This window comes from Cyprinus carpio, chromosome A17 (genome assembly GCF_018340385.1).
Source record: "Cyprinus carpio isolate SPL01 chromosome A17, ASM1834038v1, whole genome shotgun sequence".
Classification (NCBI taxonomy): Eukaryota; Metazoa; Chordata; class Actinopteri; order Cypriniformes; family Cyprinidae; genus Cyprinus; species Cyprinus carpio.
In genome coordinates, this window is record NC_056588.1 from 22,137,424 (window position 1) to 22,152,298 (window position 14,875).

The following is a 14,875-nucleotide window of genomic DNA, read 5'->3' on the forward strand; positions in this document are numbered from 1 at the left end:
AAAAGCTGGCATGACTGATAGCAAAAGCTTGACAAAAGCTAAAAGCTAAAAGCAAAATTTGATGGTGTCCTGAGTATTTAAACTGGCCTTTTGGCCACACCTCAAATGTTGTCTTGACCAATTAGATATGGTCTTTTCTCGTGGTGTTGCGATGTTTGTCCCACCCATTCATAAATCATATGTTATCTTATCAAGCTCGTGGTCCGAATTTTTCCCGCTCTTGCAGGGTATAATTTGGACATGATTCCTATAACAAGAATATGATACATTTGACAAATAACTGATGGTCAGAAACGTTTCAAGCAAGAATATTCGAACACACACATACTAAACATGAATATGATCCCTTAAGCTATTCAAGAGTTATTTAAAAAGACATACACAATAAAGGATTAGAAACATTAAAATCAAATGTGGGGGTTACATGTATGATATGGAGTTGAGCAATGGACTGATATCCATTTAGAAGTCTTTTTTTGAGTTCATTTTGGTGCATATATGCATTGGAAGGCATTCTCTGTGCCATTCTGGGGAGTAAGGATATGTCCTGTGGAGACCAGAGGGGTTAACAGGTCTCCTTAGGAATTTCAGTCTGGTTTTGCTAGGTGGGGGGAAGTCAATCCAACGATCTTGTTTAATCTCATGGCTTTACATGTGAGGTTCAGACTGTCCATTTCTTCGATTACTTGCCCCAAATTAGACAATCTCTTCTTCGAATTGAAATTGTCAATAATTGTTCTAATTGTGTTAATGTTGAAAGCTGTTCTCTGAAAGAGTTGGTCGGTTATCAGACTGTGGTGCTGGGAGTTGATTTACAACATCCTGCCTTTCTGTGGAATTCGGCTCATGTTTCAACCAGGCTCCCGATCGAATCTTTAATTTGTCTGGTTCACGCTACACCCTAGACACTTCCTCCAGCTCTTCCGGGGGGATACCGAGGTGTTCCCAGGCCAGCCGAGATACATAGTCCCTCCAGCGTGTCCTCGGTCTTCCCCGGGGCCTCCTCCTGGTGGGAAGTTCCCGGAACACCTCCCCAGGAAGGTGTCCAGGAGGCATCCGGAACAGATGCCCGAGCCACCTCAGCTGGTTCCTCTCAATGTGGAGGAGCAGCAGCTCTGCTCTCCACCAACCTGAAGGGGACATGCCACCCTTTTCCGGCTGAGAACCATGGCCTCGGACTTGGAGGTGCTGATTCTCATCCCAGCCGATTCACACTCGGCTGCAAACCGTCCCAGCGCACGCTGAAGACCCTGGCCCGATGAAGCCAACATGACAACATCATGTGCAAAAACCAGAGACTAAATCATGTGGTCCCCAAACTGGACACCCTCCGGCCCCCGGCTGCACCTAGAAATCCTGTCCATAAAAGTAATGAACAGGACCGGTGATTAAGGGCAACCCTGCTGGAGTCCAACATGTACCGGGAACAAGTCTGACTTACTGCCGGCAATGTGATCCAAGCTCCTGCTCCGGTCATACAGGGACCGGACAGCCCTTAACAGAGGGCCCTGGACCCCATAATCCTGGAGCACCCCCCACAGGAGGCCGCGAGGGACACGGACGAATGCCTTCTCCAAATCCACAAAACACATGTGGATTGGTTGGCCAAACTCCCATGAACCCTCCAGTACCCTGGTGAGGGTATAAAGCTGGTCCAGTGTTCCACGACCGGGACGAAAACCGAAATTCCTCCTGAATCCAAGGTTCGACTATCGGCCAAATTCTCCTCTCTAGTACCCTGGCATAGACTTTCCCAGGAAGGCTGAGGAACGTGATCCTCCTGTAGTTGGAACACACCCTCCAATCCCCCTTCTTGAAAAGAGGGACCACCACCCTGGTCTGCCACTCCAGAGGCACTGTCCCCGACCGCCACACGATGCTGCAGAAACGTGTCAGCCAAGACAGCCCCACAACATCCAGGGACTTGAGGTACTCAGGGCGGATCTCATCCACCCCTGGTGCCTTGCTACCAAGAAGCTTCTTAACTGCCTCGGTGATTCAGCTTGGGTGATGGATGAGTCCACCTCCAAGCCCTCGGCCTCTGCTTCTTCAACAGATGACATGTCGGTGGAGTTGAGGAGATCCTTGAAGTATGCCTTCCACCGTCCAACGATATCCCCAGTTGAGGTCAACAAAATGTGACAGAGTTAAAAAAAAAAAAATCTAAATTTTTATAATTAATGTAAGCACACTTCTTCATATTTCAATTACACAAGTATACTATAGCAACATTATCTCATGCACACACATTCTCAATAAACATATATATGCATGTGGAATTTCCACACTTCTGCTGAGAGAATCCAGTTGATCCAGGGAAGTAATCGTTTGACACTTTTTTTGTGTGTGTGTTTTCGTTCAAACTGAGCCAGCCCCCTTGCATGCTTCTCTTACTTAAATCAGAACCACTGTCAGATTACTTATGCATTTTACCCTTATTGTCAAGGTAAACAGATCTCTGAAGTCAGTCTCAGTGCTCAGTCAGATTGTATGTCATTTTTCTACAAGCCTTTTACAGGCTTTTAATAGGCATTTGTTGGAAAATGTATTTGTTGGAATGGAATCACTGAATATCTTTTACCTCTTAATTGTCATTGTTAATACCTATTTATGAATTATTATTATTCAATTACATTTGGCAATTAATTAATTAATTAGATTAGATTATTTTCTTATTTATTTATTATGTTATTATTAATAATATTTAATTATATTTTTATCTTATTATTATCTTATTGTGATCGTACTAAATATAGTAAGAATCTATTTCTTAGATTAGAAAGTTGAATATGCTCGTTACAGAGGAGGGACTGATTGCTTATTCACACCTGCACCTCATTTACACACACACATATACGCCACTCACACGCAGACTCTCTGCTAAGTCTTGATTTGCACTGGCTGTCATTTTTGAGTGTTATATCTGTGTTTGCTTTCTTTGTGCTTTATTTTGGACCGTTCCCTGTTTCTCTGATTATTCTCTGCCTGCCCCGACCTTGGATTGTTTACTGGACTGTGTTTGCTAGTCGCCTGCCCTGATCTCTCACCTGGTACTCGACTCTATCTCTGCTCAAGCCCCTGCTGTTCAGTCTTGCTGGTATTTGACCTTGTATTCTCTGACTTTCCTAAATTAAAGCTGCAAATGGATCCAAACGCTTCTGATTCATCACAACAATGCTATTGTTTTTATTTCTAATAAAGTTTTCCCTAGGACTCTAGCTGTTGTGCATACTATTGAAACGATCAATAACTCCAGCTTCCTCCCGGGTGTGCGACTGAGCTACTACATCTGTGACACTTGCTCTGATGCATCAAAGGCGATTCAGAGCACCTAACAGCTTTTCACTGTGAATGGCTCACTGCCTGTCCAATGGGAGGTGCTTGAAAGGCCTAATGTAAAAGCAATCATTGGAGCACATTTCTCAGAAAACTCTCTGACAGTGGCTCAGCTTCTGAGTCTATACATGGTCCCACAGGTGAGTAACATTATTATGATACTTTAGAGTTAATCTTTAAGTATTTGGATTAAAGTTTTATTCAGGGAGTCAAATGATTCTTGATACATGTAATTTTTTTTTTTTTTTTTTTTGCGATAGTGGAAAAAAAACATAGACAATTAATATTCATTGTCTTTTTCTCTTAAAACAGATAAGCACAACATCATCTGCACAAACACTTAATGATAGGGTGCGATACCCAGCATTCCTGCGCACCATTCCTAGTGATGTTCACCAAACCAAATCTCTGGCTAATTTCATGAAACACTTTCACTGGGACTGGGTTGTGATGATTATGGCAAAAAATGCCTTACAAAGCTTCTTAACTGAATAAGAAGGTGCAGATATCTGTCATGCTTTTAAAGAAGTATTGCCTCATTACCTAGCTCACAATGAAATCAACAAAAGGATTTGGCAGAACATCTCATGTACTTGGATCGCAAGTGATGCTTAGTCAATGTCACAAAATATATCTCAAATGGAGGGAATCAGCCAAGTATGTGACATTTTGGGGTTCACGTTCATAACTGGTCCCAATCCTGGTTTTAAGGAGTTTTTGCAGCAGCTGACTCTTGCTCTGGGCTCTGTAAACCTCTTTCTTGAGGAATACAGGTCCTTCTCAAAAAATTAGCATATTGTGAAAAAGTTCATTATTTTCCATAATGTAATGATAAAAATTAAACTTTCATATATTTTAAATTCATTGCACACCAACAGAAATATTTCAGGTCTTTTATTGTTTTAATACTGATGATTTTGGCATACAGCTTATGAAAACCCAAAATTCCTATCTCAAAAAATTAGCATATCATGAAAAGGTTCTCTAAACGAGCTATTAACCTAATTGTCTGAATCAGCTAATTAACTCTAAACACCTGCAAAAGATTCCTGAGGCTTTTAAAAACTCCCAGCCTGGTTCATTACTCAAAACCGCAATCATGGGTAAGACTGCCGACCTGACTGCTGTCCAGAAGGCCATCATTGACACCCTCAAGCGAGAGGGCAAGACACAGAAAGAAATTTCTGAACGAATAGGCTGTTCCCAGAGTGCTGTATCAAGGCACCTCAGTGGGAAGTCTGTGGGAAGGAAAAAAAGTGGGGCAAAAAAACACTGCACAACGAGAAGAGGTGACCGGACCCTGAGGAAGATTGTGGAGAAGGACCGATTCCAGACCTTGGGGGACCTGCGGAAGCAGTGGACTGAGTCTGGAGTAGAAACATCCAGAGCCACCGTGCACAGGCGTGTGCTTTTGAACCAGAAACAGTGGCAGAAGCGCCTGACCTGGGCTACAGAGAAGCAGCACTGGACTGTTTGCTCAGTGGTCCAAAGTACTTTTTTCGGATGAAAGCAAATTTTTCATGTCATTCGGAAATCAAGGTGCCAGAGTCTGGAGGAAGACTGGGGAGAAGGAAATGCCAAAATGCCTGAAGTCCAGTGTCAAGTACCCACAGTCAGTGATGGTCTGGGGTGCCATGTCGGCTGCTGGTGTTGGTCCACTGTGTTTTATCAAGGGCAGGGTCAATGCAGCTAGCTATCAGGAGATTTTGGAGCACTTCATGCTTCCATCTGCTGAAAAGCTTTATGGAGATGAAGATTTCGTTTTTCAGCACGACCTGGCACCTGCTCGCAGTGCCAAAACCACTGGTAAATGGTTTACTGACCATGGTATTACTGTGCTCAATTGGCCTGCCAACTCTCCTGACCTGAACCCCATAGAGAATCTGTGGGATATTGTGAAGAGAAAGTTGAGAGACGCAAGACTCAACACTCTGGATGAGTTTAAGGCCGCTATCGAAGCATCCTGGGCCTCCATAACACCTCAGCAGTGCCACAGGCTGATTGCCTCCATGCCACGCCGCATTGAAGCAGTCATTTCTGCAAAAGGATTCCCGACCAAGTATTGAGTGCATAACTGAACATAATTATTTGAAGGTTGACTTTTTTTTATATTAAAAACACTTTTCTTTATTGGTCGGATGAAATATGCTAATTTTTTTGAGATAGGAATTTTTGGGTTTTCATGAGCTGTATGCCAAAATCATCAGTATTTAAACAATAAAAGACCTGAAATATTTCAGTTGGTGTGCAATGAATCTAAAATATATGAAAGTTAAATTTTTATCATTACATTATGGAAAATAATGAACTTTTTCACAATATGCTAATTTTTTGAGAAGGACCTGTATAAGCAGTTAGGGAAAGACTAAAGACTTCTGTTAAAAAATAGGTTTTCTAACAGAAGGTGTCGACGTTAGGATAACCTATGGTGAAAGGCTAGCTGTATGGTCCATTGCTCATACTAATTGCCCTTTAGAATGGGACTTTCCACCATGGAAGGTCAGTAAAATATTTACATCCAATTTTGGAGATGCTATTATACTAACATGCTCTTGATATAATTTCTATGTACATTATTGCAAAAGTTAGAACTTAAATCTATTTTTATTTTGGAAAGCACATCAAAGAACTGAACATTTTCAGTTTTAAACATTCTATTTTAATGCATCTGGAAATTTAATGAATGGATATGATTTAATAAACTGGCAAACACAAGAAACAAGTGGCCAGAGACGCTTTGTTGTTGTTGAAAATTACAATCCGATGACAAAAGACGTTCACATTAAGGCACCCATAACATGGAGTAATCCAAGCAATATAGTAAGTCTAGATTAATTACGTAATTATAAAATGCATCAGTTTTATATGGAACCACATGACATAATAAGAAAGATGCATACCCTCCTGGTTGACCAGCACACACACACACAAACACACAGAATAAAACAAATATATAATATTAATAATAATATTTATTATTATTAAACACACTTCCGTGCATCTTATTCTAGGTTCCTATTTCCATGTGCTCTGCTATTTGCCCACCTGGTACAGCAAAAGAACTCCTCAAAACAGCATGCTGTCATAATTGCACACAATGTTTAGAGGGTACTTATTCTAATGAAATAAGTAAGTAATCAATTGTAAACATGTGGTATTGTTAAAAGGTAGAGTTTCTATGAATGTCGTCTTGTTTAATTTTTCACTAGAAATTAGAATTTGAGCCAGTCGGTACACAGCTGCTGTAAAAATGTATTGAAATTAATTGTATTTTTATTTATTACTATTATTATTATTATTATTATTATTATTATTATTATTATTATTATTATTATTATTATTATTTCTTATGTTTCAACCACAGATGTCAATTCAGAGTCCAGTTTTTAAATGATTTCAAAACCAATTTAAAAGGGAAAATTCATATTATGAGACAGGGAAAATACGTATAATGACAAACTTTCTTGATTGAAATATACAATAAAATCAACTTTGTCTTTCTTTTAGACTTACCAAATTGCCTCCCTTGTGAAAATGGTACCTGGTCTTTGAAAGGATGAATTTCCTGTAAGCCAAAAGAAGAGGACTACTGGAAATGGGATGGGTCCCATGTTATAGTTCTACTTACATTTACTGTATTAGGATACCTATTGTTATTCTTCACCCTGATCATCTTTTTGGTCTTTTATGGAAAACCAGCCATGAAACAGGCAGGGGGAAACCTACTGTATGTATTCTAATCATGACAGGGTTAGCACTCAGCTATACTAGCGTCATATTGTTCATTGGCAAACCCAATGTTCACATTTGCAGGGGCCGACAGATCTTGTATGCCTTAGGGTTCTCACTCACAGTCTTGTGTATTCTGGTTAAAACTCTACACACCTTTATACTTTCTTGTACAGTATTGCCAGGATCGTGTTAATAGGTCCCTGTCATCATAACCTGTAGAACTCTCATTCAAGTCCTCATCTGCATCTTCTGGTTGATATTTGATTCTCCAGCTGTGGAGATATTTCAATCTGACCAAAGCATGATGATTACTGTACAGTGCAATGAAGGTTCTGCCATTGGAATTGACATCATGCTTTGCTAGCATTTATCTGCTTTTTGATGGTCTTCAAAGGGATAAAGGTACCTCAGGCTTTCAATGAGATGGGACACATTATCCTAAGCATGCTAATTTACCTTTTTGTGTGTGGGTCTGTTTCACCCCTGTATACATTGCTAAAGTCAACGGGCGCTATTCTGTTCAAGCAGCTGCCATCTTGGTGTCATATTATGGAGTTATTTTATGTCACTTTGCACCTAAATGCTGCATGGCTCTATGTAAGAAGAAAGAACAGCTTACTCGATAGGCATATATTACGTCAGCCAATAATATCATCATCGACTCGACTTTATCCCAGAGATAACACAGGAGCCTGGTTTTATAATGGGGTTGTAAAATACCATGATGTCAGTAGATACTGGTTTGGGTTCAATTTATTTAGAATTTCCTTACCAGACATTGCAAAAAAGAACTAGGAATGAATCCATCTGATAAATGTACAGTACACACAATGTTAAAAGGGTTATATCATGAAGAATCTACATTTCCTTGAAAAGAACTCATATCTAGTGGATTACTGCTGACATTCTTATTTTTGTAAATATTAATAAATAAACTAGCAAGAAGAATCTATATACAAATTCAAGTTATGAATTACATAACACAACACACACGGTAACAGCACTCTTGCTTGTGTTTTATTGCTTAATTATAAGCAACTTGTAATGGTCACACTTTATTTTAAGGTCCAGTTCTCATAAACTATTAACTATGAGTTTTGCCTTAAAAAACTCTAATTTTCTGCTTATTAATAGTTAATAAGATAGTTGATAAGTTTAGGTATGGGGTAAGATCGAGGGATCTAAAATAATGTCATGCAGAAAAGAGCATTAATATGTGCTTTGTAAGTACTAATGAACAGTCCTTAAAATAATGTGCTACCCTTGTAATATGTTGAATGTCAATATGTTTTGTTGTTACAATATTATCTGAGTGGCCTTTGGACATGAATAAAGGTAAACTCTTCAGTAATAGACAATGGCCTTTCTTTTCTACACACATGGCTTGGGGAGATCATAATGAGATCCAGAAATTACATTAATGCAGTTATTAATGCGGTGCATAGCTTCAGCAGAAGGAGAAGGCATTCCTCTCTCTAAGCATTGATGTCAGAACGACAGTCAGTGACTATGGCTGAATATGGGTTCTTGTGTCACTGTGCTAATACACAACTGTAAAAGGGAGAAAACCAGAGCATCAGATCTCTGGCAGAGTTATTATTATCATGGCATTTATTAAGATGTGAACTGTATATGTCTTGTTTAAAACAACAAACATTGTGCTGCAATAAAATATATTTCAGGAATAAATATATTTCTTTGTTTAAAAAAAATTGAAACGATGCATGAATGCAAGTGGAATATTTATAAATTACAAGAGTTCACTGAACAGAAACTTATTTTAGATCAACTTTGCTATTGGGCACTGGGTTTGAGCTATAAAAAGCTACCTGAAAACAACTGTGATTACCGTAATGAGCTTAAAGTCTTGAGACTGTGTGTTTTATTTGCTCTAAGGTGACATATGTGCATGCTTAGGACTACTCTCAAATCCTTAATCTCTTCAGCTGTTCGTCCTCCAGAAGGTACAGAAGGACTCTGTGTTGGACAAAATGCTTGTCATTGCTTTCTTCAAAAGAAATACAAACAATTTTAATCAGTGGTGGAATAATTTTTTTTCTTTTTTTTTTTTTTTTTTATGTGAGAGAAGAGAGTCTTTTTTGGCTTTTAGTGTTTCTAAGGTGATTTCCAAGGATACATAGAGACAATCAAATACAACTGTGTCTGGTAATTAGAGTCAACTGAAAATGACAATTGCATCTGGTGATTCTAAACCATCCTGCTGTCAGATGGAGTGGTCTGCCTTCTTGTCTTTGTTGGACTGTATTTTTGCAAAATCTTAGTGAACTGCAATTACTCTGAAATGGGCTGCACTCCTTCACGTGGGAATGGTCTCCACGCAGCACAGGGTGCAATCAGAAAAGGGAGAACTCTACTTCCAGGGACTCATGAAAGACTTGGAGAATTTCAGTATTGTGAGGAATCTTGTTGAAGGTGCTCAGGGGGGGATTGGTGAAGGGTTATGTAATGATGGGGTTAGTAGAGATTAAGGAGGAAATCCTCTACAGCTGAGCCTGAAGGGGGTGCTTCTGCCAAACTAGGTACACAAGAGATTAACATTGATATATTATCTCAAGGGAAGGAACAACAAGAAGAGAAACGAGAGGTTTATGAGAAAAAGGGACCAAAGAAGTCAAAGAAAGGTCAAAAAGGTGTCAAACTAAACAGGAAAAAAGAAAAGGAAATAACATTTTTTAATGAAGAAAAAGTAGACTTTCCAGAGGCACTTGTGAAAGCTCATCAAGCAGCGTATGCATATCTTAACCCCAGTATCAGTAAATATGAAGATCTATTGGGGTTACTTGATCATGCAGCCCAAACCCAAATTTCCTTGCAACCCATGGTGGCATTCATGGTCTTACGCTATGAGGAAATAAACAAAGGGCTGCAGGAAATAGTGGAAGAGGGGGAGATGATGTTAAAAGAAAATGGAGATCATCTGGCTTGGCCTTGTGAAAAAAAGAATTCCTCTTCATCCAACTCAGCAAAAAATGTGACCTCTCCCACCTTCAGTGAGCCCCCACCAGACCTACTACAACAACTTCTTCAGTACACTGTACAGAGGATGCGTCAGGTAGGTCAATCATTGTGTGGAATTGGGGATACCACGCTTGAGGGGTCGGTGGATTACTTTTCCTCCATTACTGAAATTCTAGATGAGAAGCTCAGGACAAAACGTGCATCAGAGTCTAGATTATTGCGGCTGCTTTCTCGGATTGAGGCTGCATCACAGAAAAAACCTGGCCCAGAAGACTCTGCACTATTTAGTGAAGACAGTGGACTTGGGGCAGAAAGCGAGTCCTTAGCAGGTTCAGAGAGACAATGCCATCGGAGAGAAAGTTGTGAGTCAACTGGAACCATTTGTGCTACATCAAGTAGCCCTTGTGGTTCTACACCAGTTCACCAAGGCCCATACAGAGGCAGACTTCTTAAAACAATAAGCAACAGCAGCTCTCTTAACTCTATAGACTCAACTTGCACGATTACAGGAAAAGAACAGAGGGATATGGAATCAGTACTTGGCTCTGTCTCCCTGGATGAAGGTGGCAGGGATGATGTGGAGGATGGTAGTGAAGATGAAAACATCAAGGAGAAAAGAAGCAAACAAACAGATTCTTTTATTCCAGACCAGAGGCAACCACGTCGTTTGCCAGCAAAGCGAATAGAGAATCCTCAAAATGTTGAAATGACATTAAAGCTAAAAGATGCCATTAGTGGCCGGATTCGTTTTTTGCCATCCCAAGGACCAGGAGAAAAAGCAAAACAGGCAGATAACCCAAACAGCAGTAGTCAGTGGACTGAGGATGGTGACAAAAGTTATAAAAGACCTCAAACAGCTGCTTCTAGAACATCTAAGAAAAAGACCACAGTTACTAAACGTTCGAGATCAGCAGACTCTCTGCGTAATAAAGTAGATGATCCTACACTCATTGAACTTGAGAGAACTCAAAAGGAACTCAACCAAAGGATGGAGAGAATGACCAAGGTTAAGTGTGAAGGAAATACAAAGCCAGGATCATCTAAAAAAATCCAGGACCCACAAACACAAATCAATTCATCAGTTGCTGCTGACAGGCAGCGCTCTTTGAATAGAATAATTTTTTCTCCAGGTAATCAAAGAAAGGCATGTAATGCAAAAGTAGAACAAGAAAGTGTGAAGGAAGAAATGGAGGAAAAAAAGAAAAAGGACAAAGGAAAGGGAAAGGAAAAAGACAAGAAAACCCCTCCTGTTAAAGGGCCTGTTAAGGTAACACCAATGCCAAGCCCTCCACCATCACCCCGCCAATCTTCAGGGTTGTATAGGGAAAGGAATTCTGTTAAAAAACTGATTGACACCTTCAGTCAGGGGTTGGAGGAAAGTAAACAGACCCCAGACAGTGCAACAGCTCTTGGACCTCTTAAAGGTGTTAGAAAGTGTGGTGTTCCCATCATTCCAGGTTTATGTCCCTCTGCCACATTAGCATTCAATGAAAATAGTATTCTCAGTAGTCAAGGGGAGTCACGGTGCTCTGAAAGGACAGAGGATCTTGATATTGACAATCTACCACCCCCTCCACTTGAGGTTCTCATGGACAATTCCTTTGAAAATGAACAGACAAAGGACGCAGAAGAAAATGTAACAAGCAGGGGCCGATCCACTCTGCCAAAAAGGACTCAGATGTCTCAGAGGTTACGTGCCACTATGCAGTCTGTTACAGTGCTACCAAGTAAGGGGAATTTGTGTAAAGGCTCTGTTAGCATGTCACCAGTTCGTTCAAAAAACCATCATACCACAGGAGTTGTGAAGGGTGATCACCATGATTCCAGCCATGAAACAGATGCGGAAAGTGAGGAGGCTGCTTCCCTCTACAAACAAGCAAGAAAGATAATCCACTTGAGGCATTCTTCTGACTCACCGACAGAGAAACTTAGAGCAGAGCAGGGCCACAGGCAGCTTTCCTCCTGCCAAGGTGACATAGAGTTTTCACAAAAGGAGAACAGTACCAGTGAATCAGTGCCAATCAATGCCTGCAAGAACCAAACCCCTGCCACTCCAACTGCATCCAGAACTCGAGTGTTGCCGTCAACACCTCTGTTACATCGGAGACTCCCTAGTCCTCCGGTACTGAAAAGTCAACCTTCTTCTTTAACTTCTTCTAGCCCTCCTGTAGTCCGTAGACTCCCAACACCACCTTCTGTTGGCCAACGAACACTGCAAAGCACCCCTGCAAAATGGCAAGACCACACCCCCATCACGGTGACAGGGGTCACCTACCCCTTTAAGGCACCATCACCTCCTGCTTCCCCAAAGGTGCAGCGATGGTCTAGAGAAAACAGTATTGTGGGATATTAAAGTATTTTTGGCTATTCTAGATTATTTTTTTGTGCTTTATCAGTGTTTTGTCCTGAGGCTCAGCCTGTTCCTACACCCAAGCCACCTCAGGCATGGGCCTCCTCGGGTAGCAGTGTTTTGCCTCGTCCCTGGGGTGAGCGTGGTCGGCTGCCAGTGTCTGCACGAGGGCCCCAGCCATTCATCCGGCGCAGCCAGTCAGACAGGAGGCCCAGTTTAAGCCTGCCGCCCAGGGTGCCAGTCATCTCTGTGGCAGAGACGTGTGGGAGTGAACCAGCAATTAGCACCCATGGGTGAGTCTAACAATCAGTTATTTTTAACAGTTTTGATATCAAATATAACGCTACAGTACAACTGCTTAAAATTAATCAAGTATATTATAGTCTGCATCATATTGAGATGAAATTTGAATTTAAATTTAGTATGGTTATACATTTCACAGAATATACACCAGTCAATTTAAGGCTGTTATAATGTCTTTCTTTACATTTTAACATTGCTACATGGCTGCTAATCCAAGTCATCAGGAAAATCAGGTTAATATCTGGTTAATATGGTTAATAATATTAGGTTAATATGTTTCTGACTCAGAAACATAACTTTGTAAATGTTCTGAAGAAGACAAGGACAAAAAAAAAAAAGACAACTAAGCTTGTGAGCAGTTCTATTAAAATTCACTGAGGTGAAAAACTTTAGCTTTTAATTTCTGATGCATGAACTCAACTCTTTTGGGTTGCGATCCTTAGTGATACAGTATCCAATATTTTCCTGCTTAATCTTTATTTTAAACAACTTTGATAAGGGTATCTGAAGCAAGTACCATTCATGCTTGAAATTGTGTCTTCTGTTCCAGATTTAATTTTCAAAGAGAATAGAAAATGTTATAGGACAAGCACTTTGATTGTCTCTGTTATGATAAAGAGTGCAGTTTTAAATTAAATTATGGGTTCAATGTGCAAATGTCACTCAGCTCTTGGGTAAATAACAAGGGACGGATATATCTGAAATATGTCATATTTTAAGAAGGGGGGGGGGGGCAAGTCTTGAAGAATATTGTCATCACAGAGCATAGTTTCAATCAAACGAAAGAATGATAGGAAAGTCCCACATAACAAATTTAAATGGAAGGTGGGGATGGCCCATGTTAGAGGAATAATGTGTGAAAAAAAAAGAAAAAAAGAGGTGTATATGATGGCCTTTTGGTAAATATGGTCATGTGACATACAGTAAAAATGCTCAGTTTGTTTGTGTGATGCCTGTACAGTAAAGGAATGACAGAAGCACAGTATATGATATAGATGATTTTTCACACAACTATTTAGACACACTCTCCTCTCTCATGTACATCATCGTATAATTGCTAATCCTTAGCAACTAAGCTCTCAATGACTTACTGCTGACCAGTGCTGACCAGCCCTGGCCCACTTCTCTAATCCTTCAATTCACTAATGTTCTTATTTTGTTTTGCTGTCACAGGCTGGAAGTTGTTCCAGTCAGTGAATACAAGCCATGGAGTGAGCAAACAGAAATCAGAGGTGCAGTTCGGTCTGTCTCGCATCCAGACTTGTGCATTGTGGGTCAAGGTCTACAGAGGGAATGGGAGAAATGAAAAAGGAGCAAGTGGGATTATGGATTAGCAAAATTTGGATGGGATTAAAACGTCTGTGTCCTGGTGGGAAATGAAATAGCTATTTCTGAGAAGGCCTTCTCATGATCATTTCCAGTCATTGTTATTTTCATCCTTTTTAGCTTCAGTGTATATTTGATCTATTTGTCTCAATTCAATTTGTCTAATTTGTTTTGAAAATGTTTTGTATGTTGAATACTATTGGTTGGCTTTTTATATTTTATTACTAAATAAAAATGAACAGATATTCACTGAAAAGGCACATAGTCACATGTTTTCTTAAAAAAAAAAAGTTATGTTATCAGTTAATTTATCATGTACATTATCAGTCATCAACCACTCACATTCTTTCTTTTCTGACTGACAAATCACATTCAAAATTCAGCAAAGCATTCTTCTCTTTTGCTGGAGGTAAGATGGCAGTGTTGTTGAGGCCTTGAACAGAGACATTAGGAAACAAATGAAGATATAGTGCCTTGCAAATTTAAAGAGACCAATAATCAACTTTCTCATTTTATCTTGAGAATTTTTTTCAATCATTATTTCAGAACACTGAAACTCAGTTTATTGAGTAAATCTAACACAGTTTCATGTTCAGCACTATTCATAAAAAATAAAATTAAATAAATAAATAAATAAATATAATAATAAAATGAAAATGTTATTTATTCAATGTTGATTTCGTCATTGTTATGTTGAACAACAATAATTGAAATAACAACAAATCTTGTATAATCGTATTCTAAAAAAATAATAAAAATAAATAATAATAATAATCTGGGGAAAAATATCTCTATGGGACAATGTAAAATCTGATTACAGTTTAAACATGCCAATATGGAGTTCAAATA

General features: G+C 39.6%; 1 protein-coding gene and 1 pseudogene across 1 annotated transcript; both read left to right on the forward strand.

The window, feature by feature from the left end:
* The first annotated feature begins 2,061 nt into the window (after positions 1 to 2,061).
* On the forward strand, positions 2,062 to 4,128 carry LOC122148246 (annotated as a pseudogene).
* Positions 4,129 to 9,187: 5,059 nt separating this feature from the next.
* On the forward strand, positions 9,188 to 14,475 carry pcare1 (photoreceptor cilium actin regulator 1). Its single transcript, XM_019069359.2, is given in 2 exon segments — positions 9,188 to 12,690; positions 13,874 to 14,475. Coding segments are annotated over 2 exon segments (3,453 nt in total). The 5' UTR covers positions 9,188 to 9,370; the 3' UTR covers positions 14,007 to 14,475.
* The last annotated feature ends 400 nt before the right edge of the window (positions 14,476 to 14,875 follow it).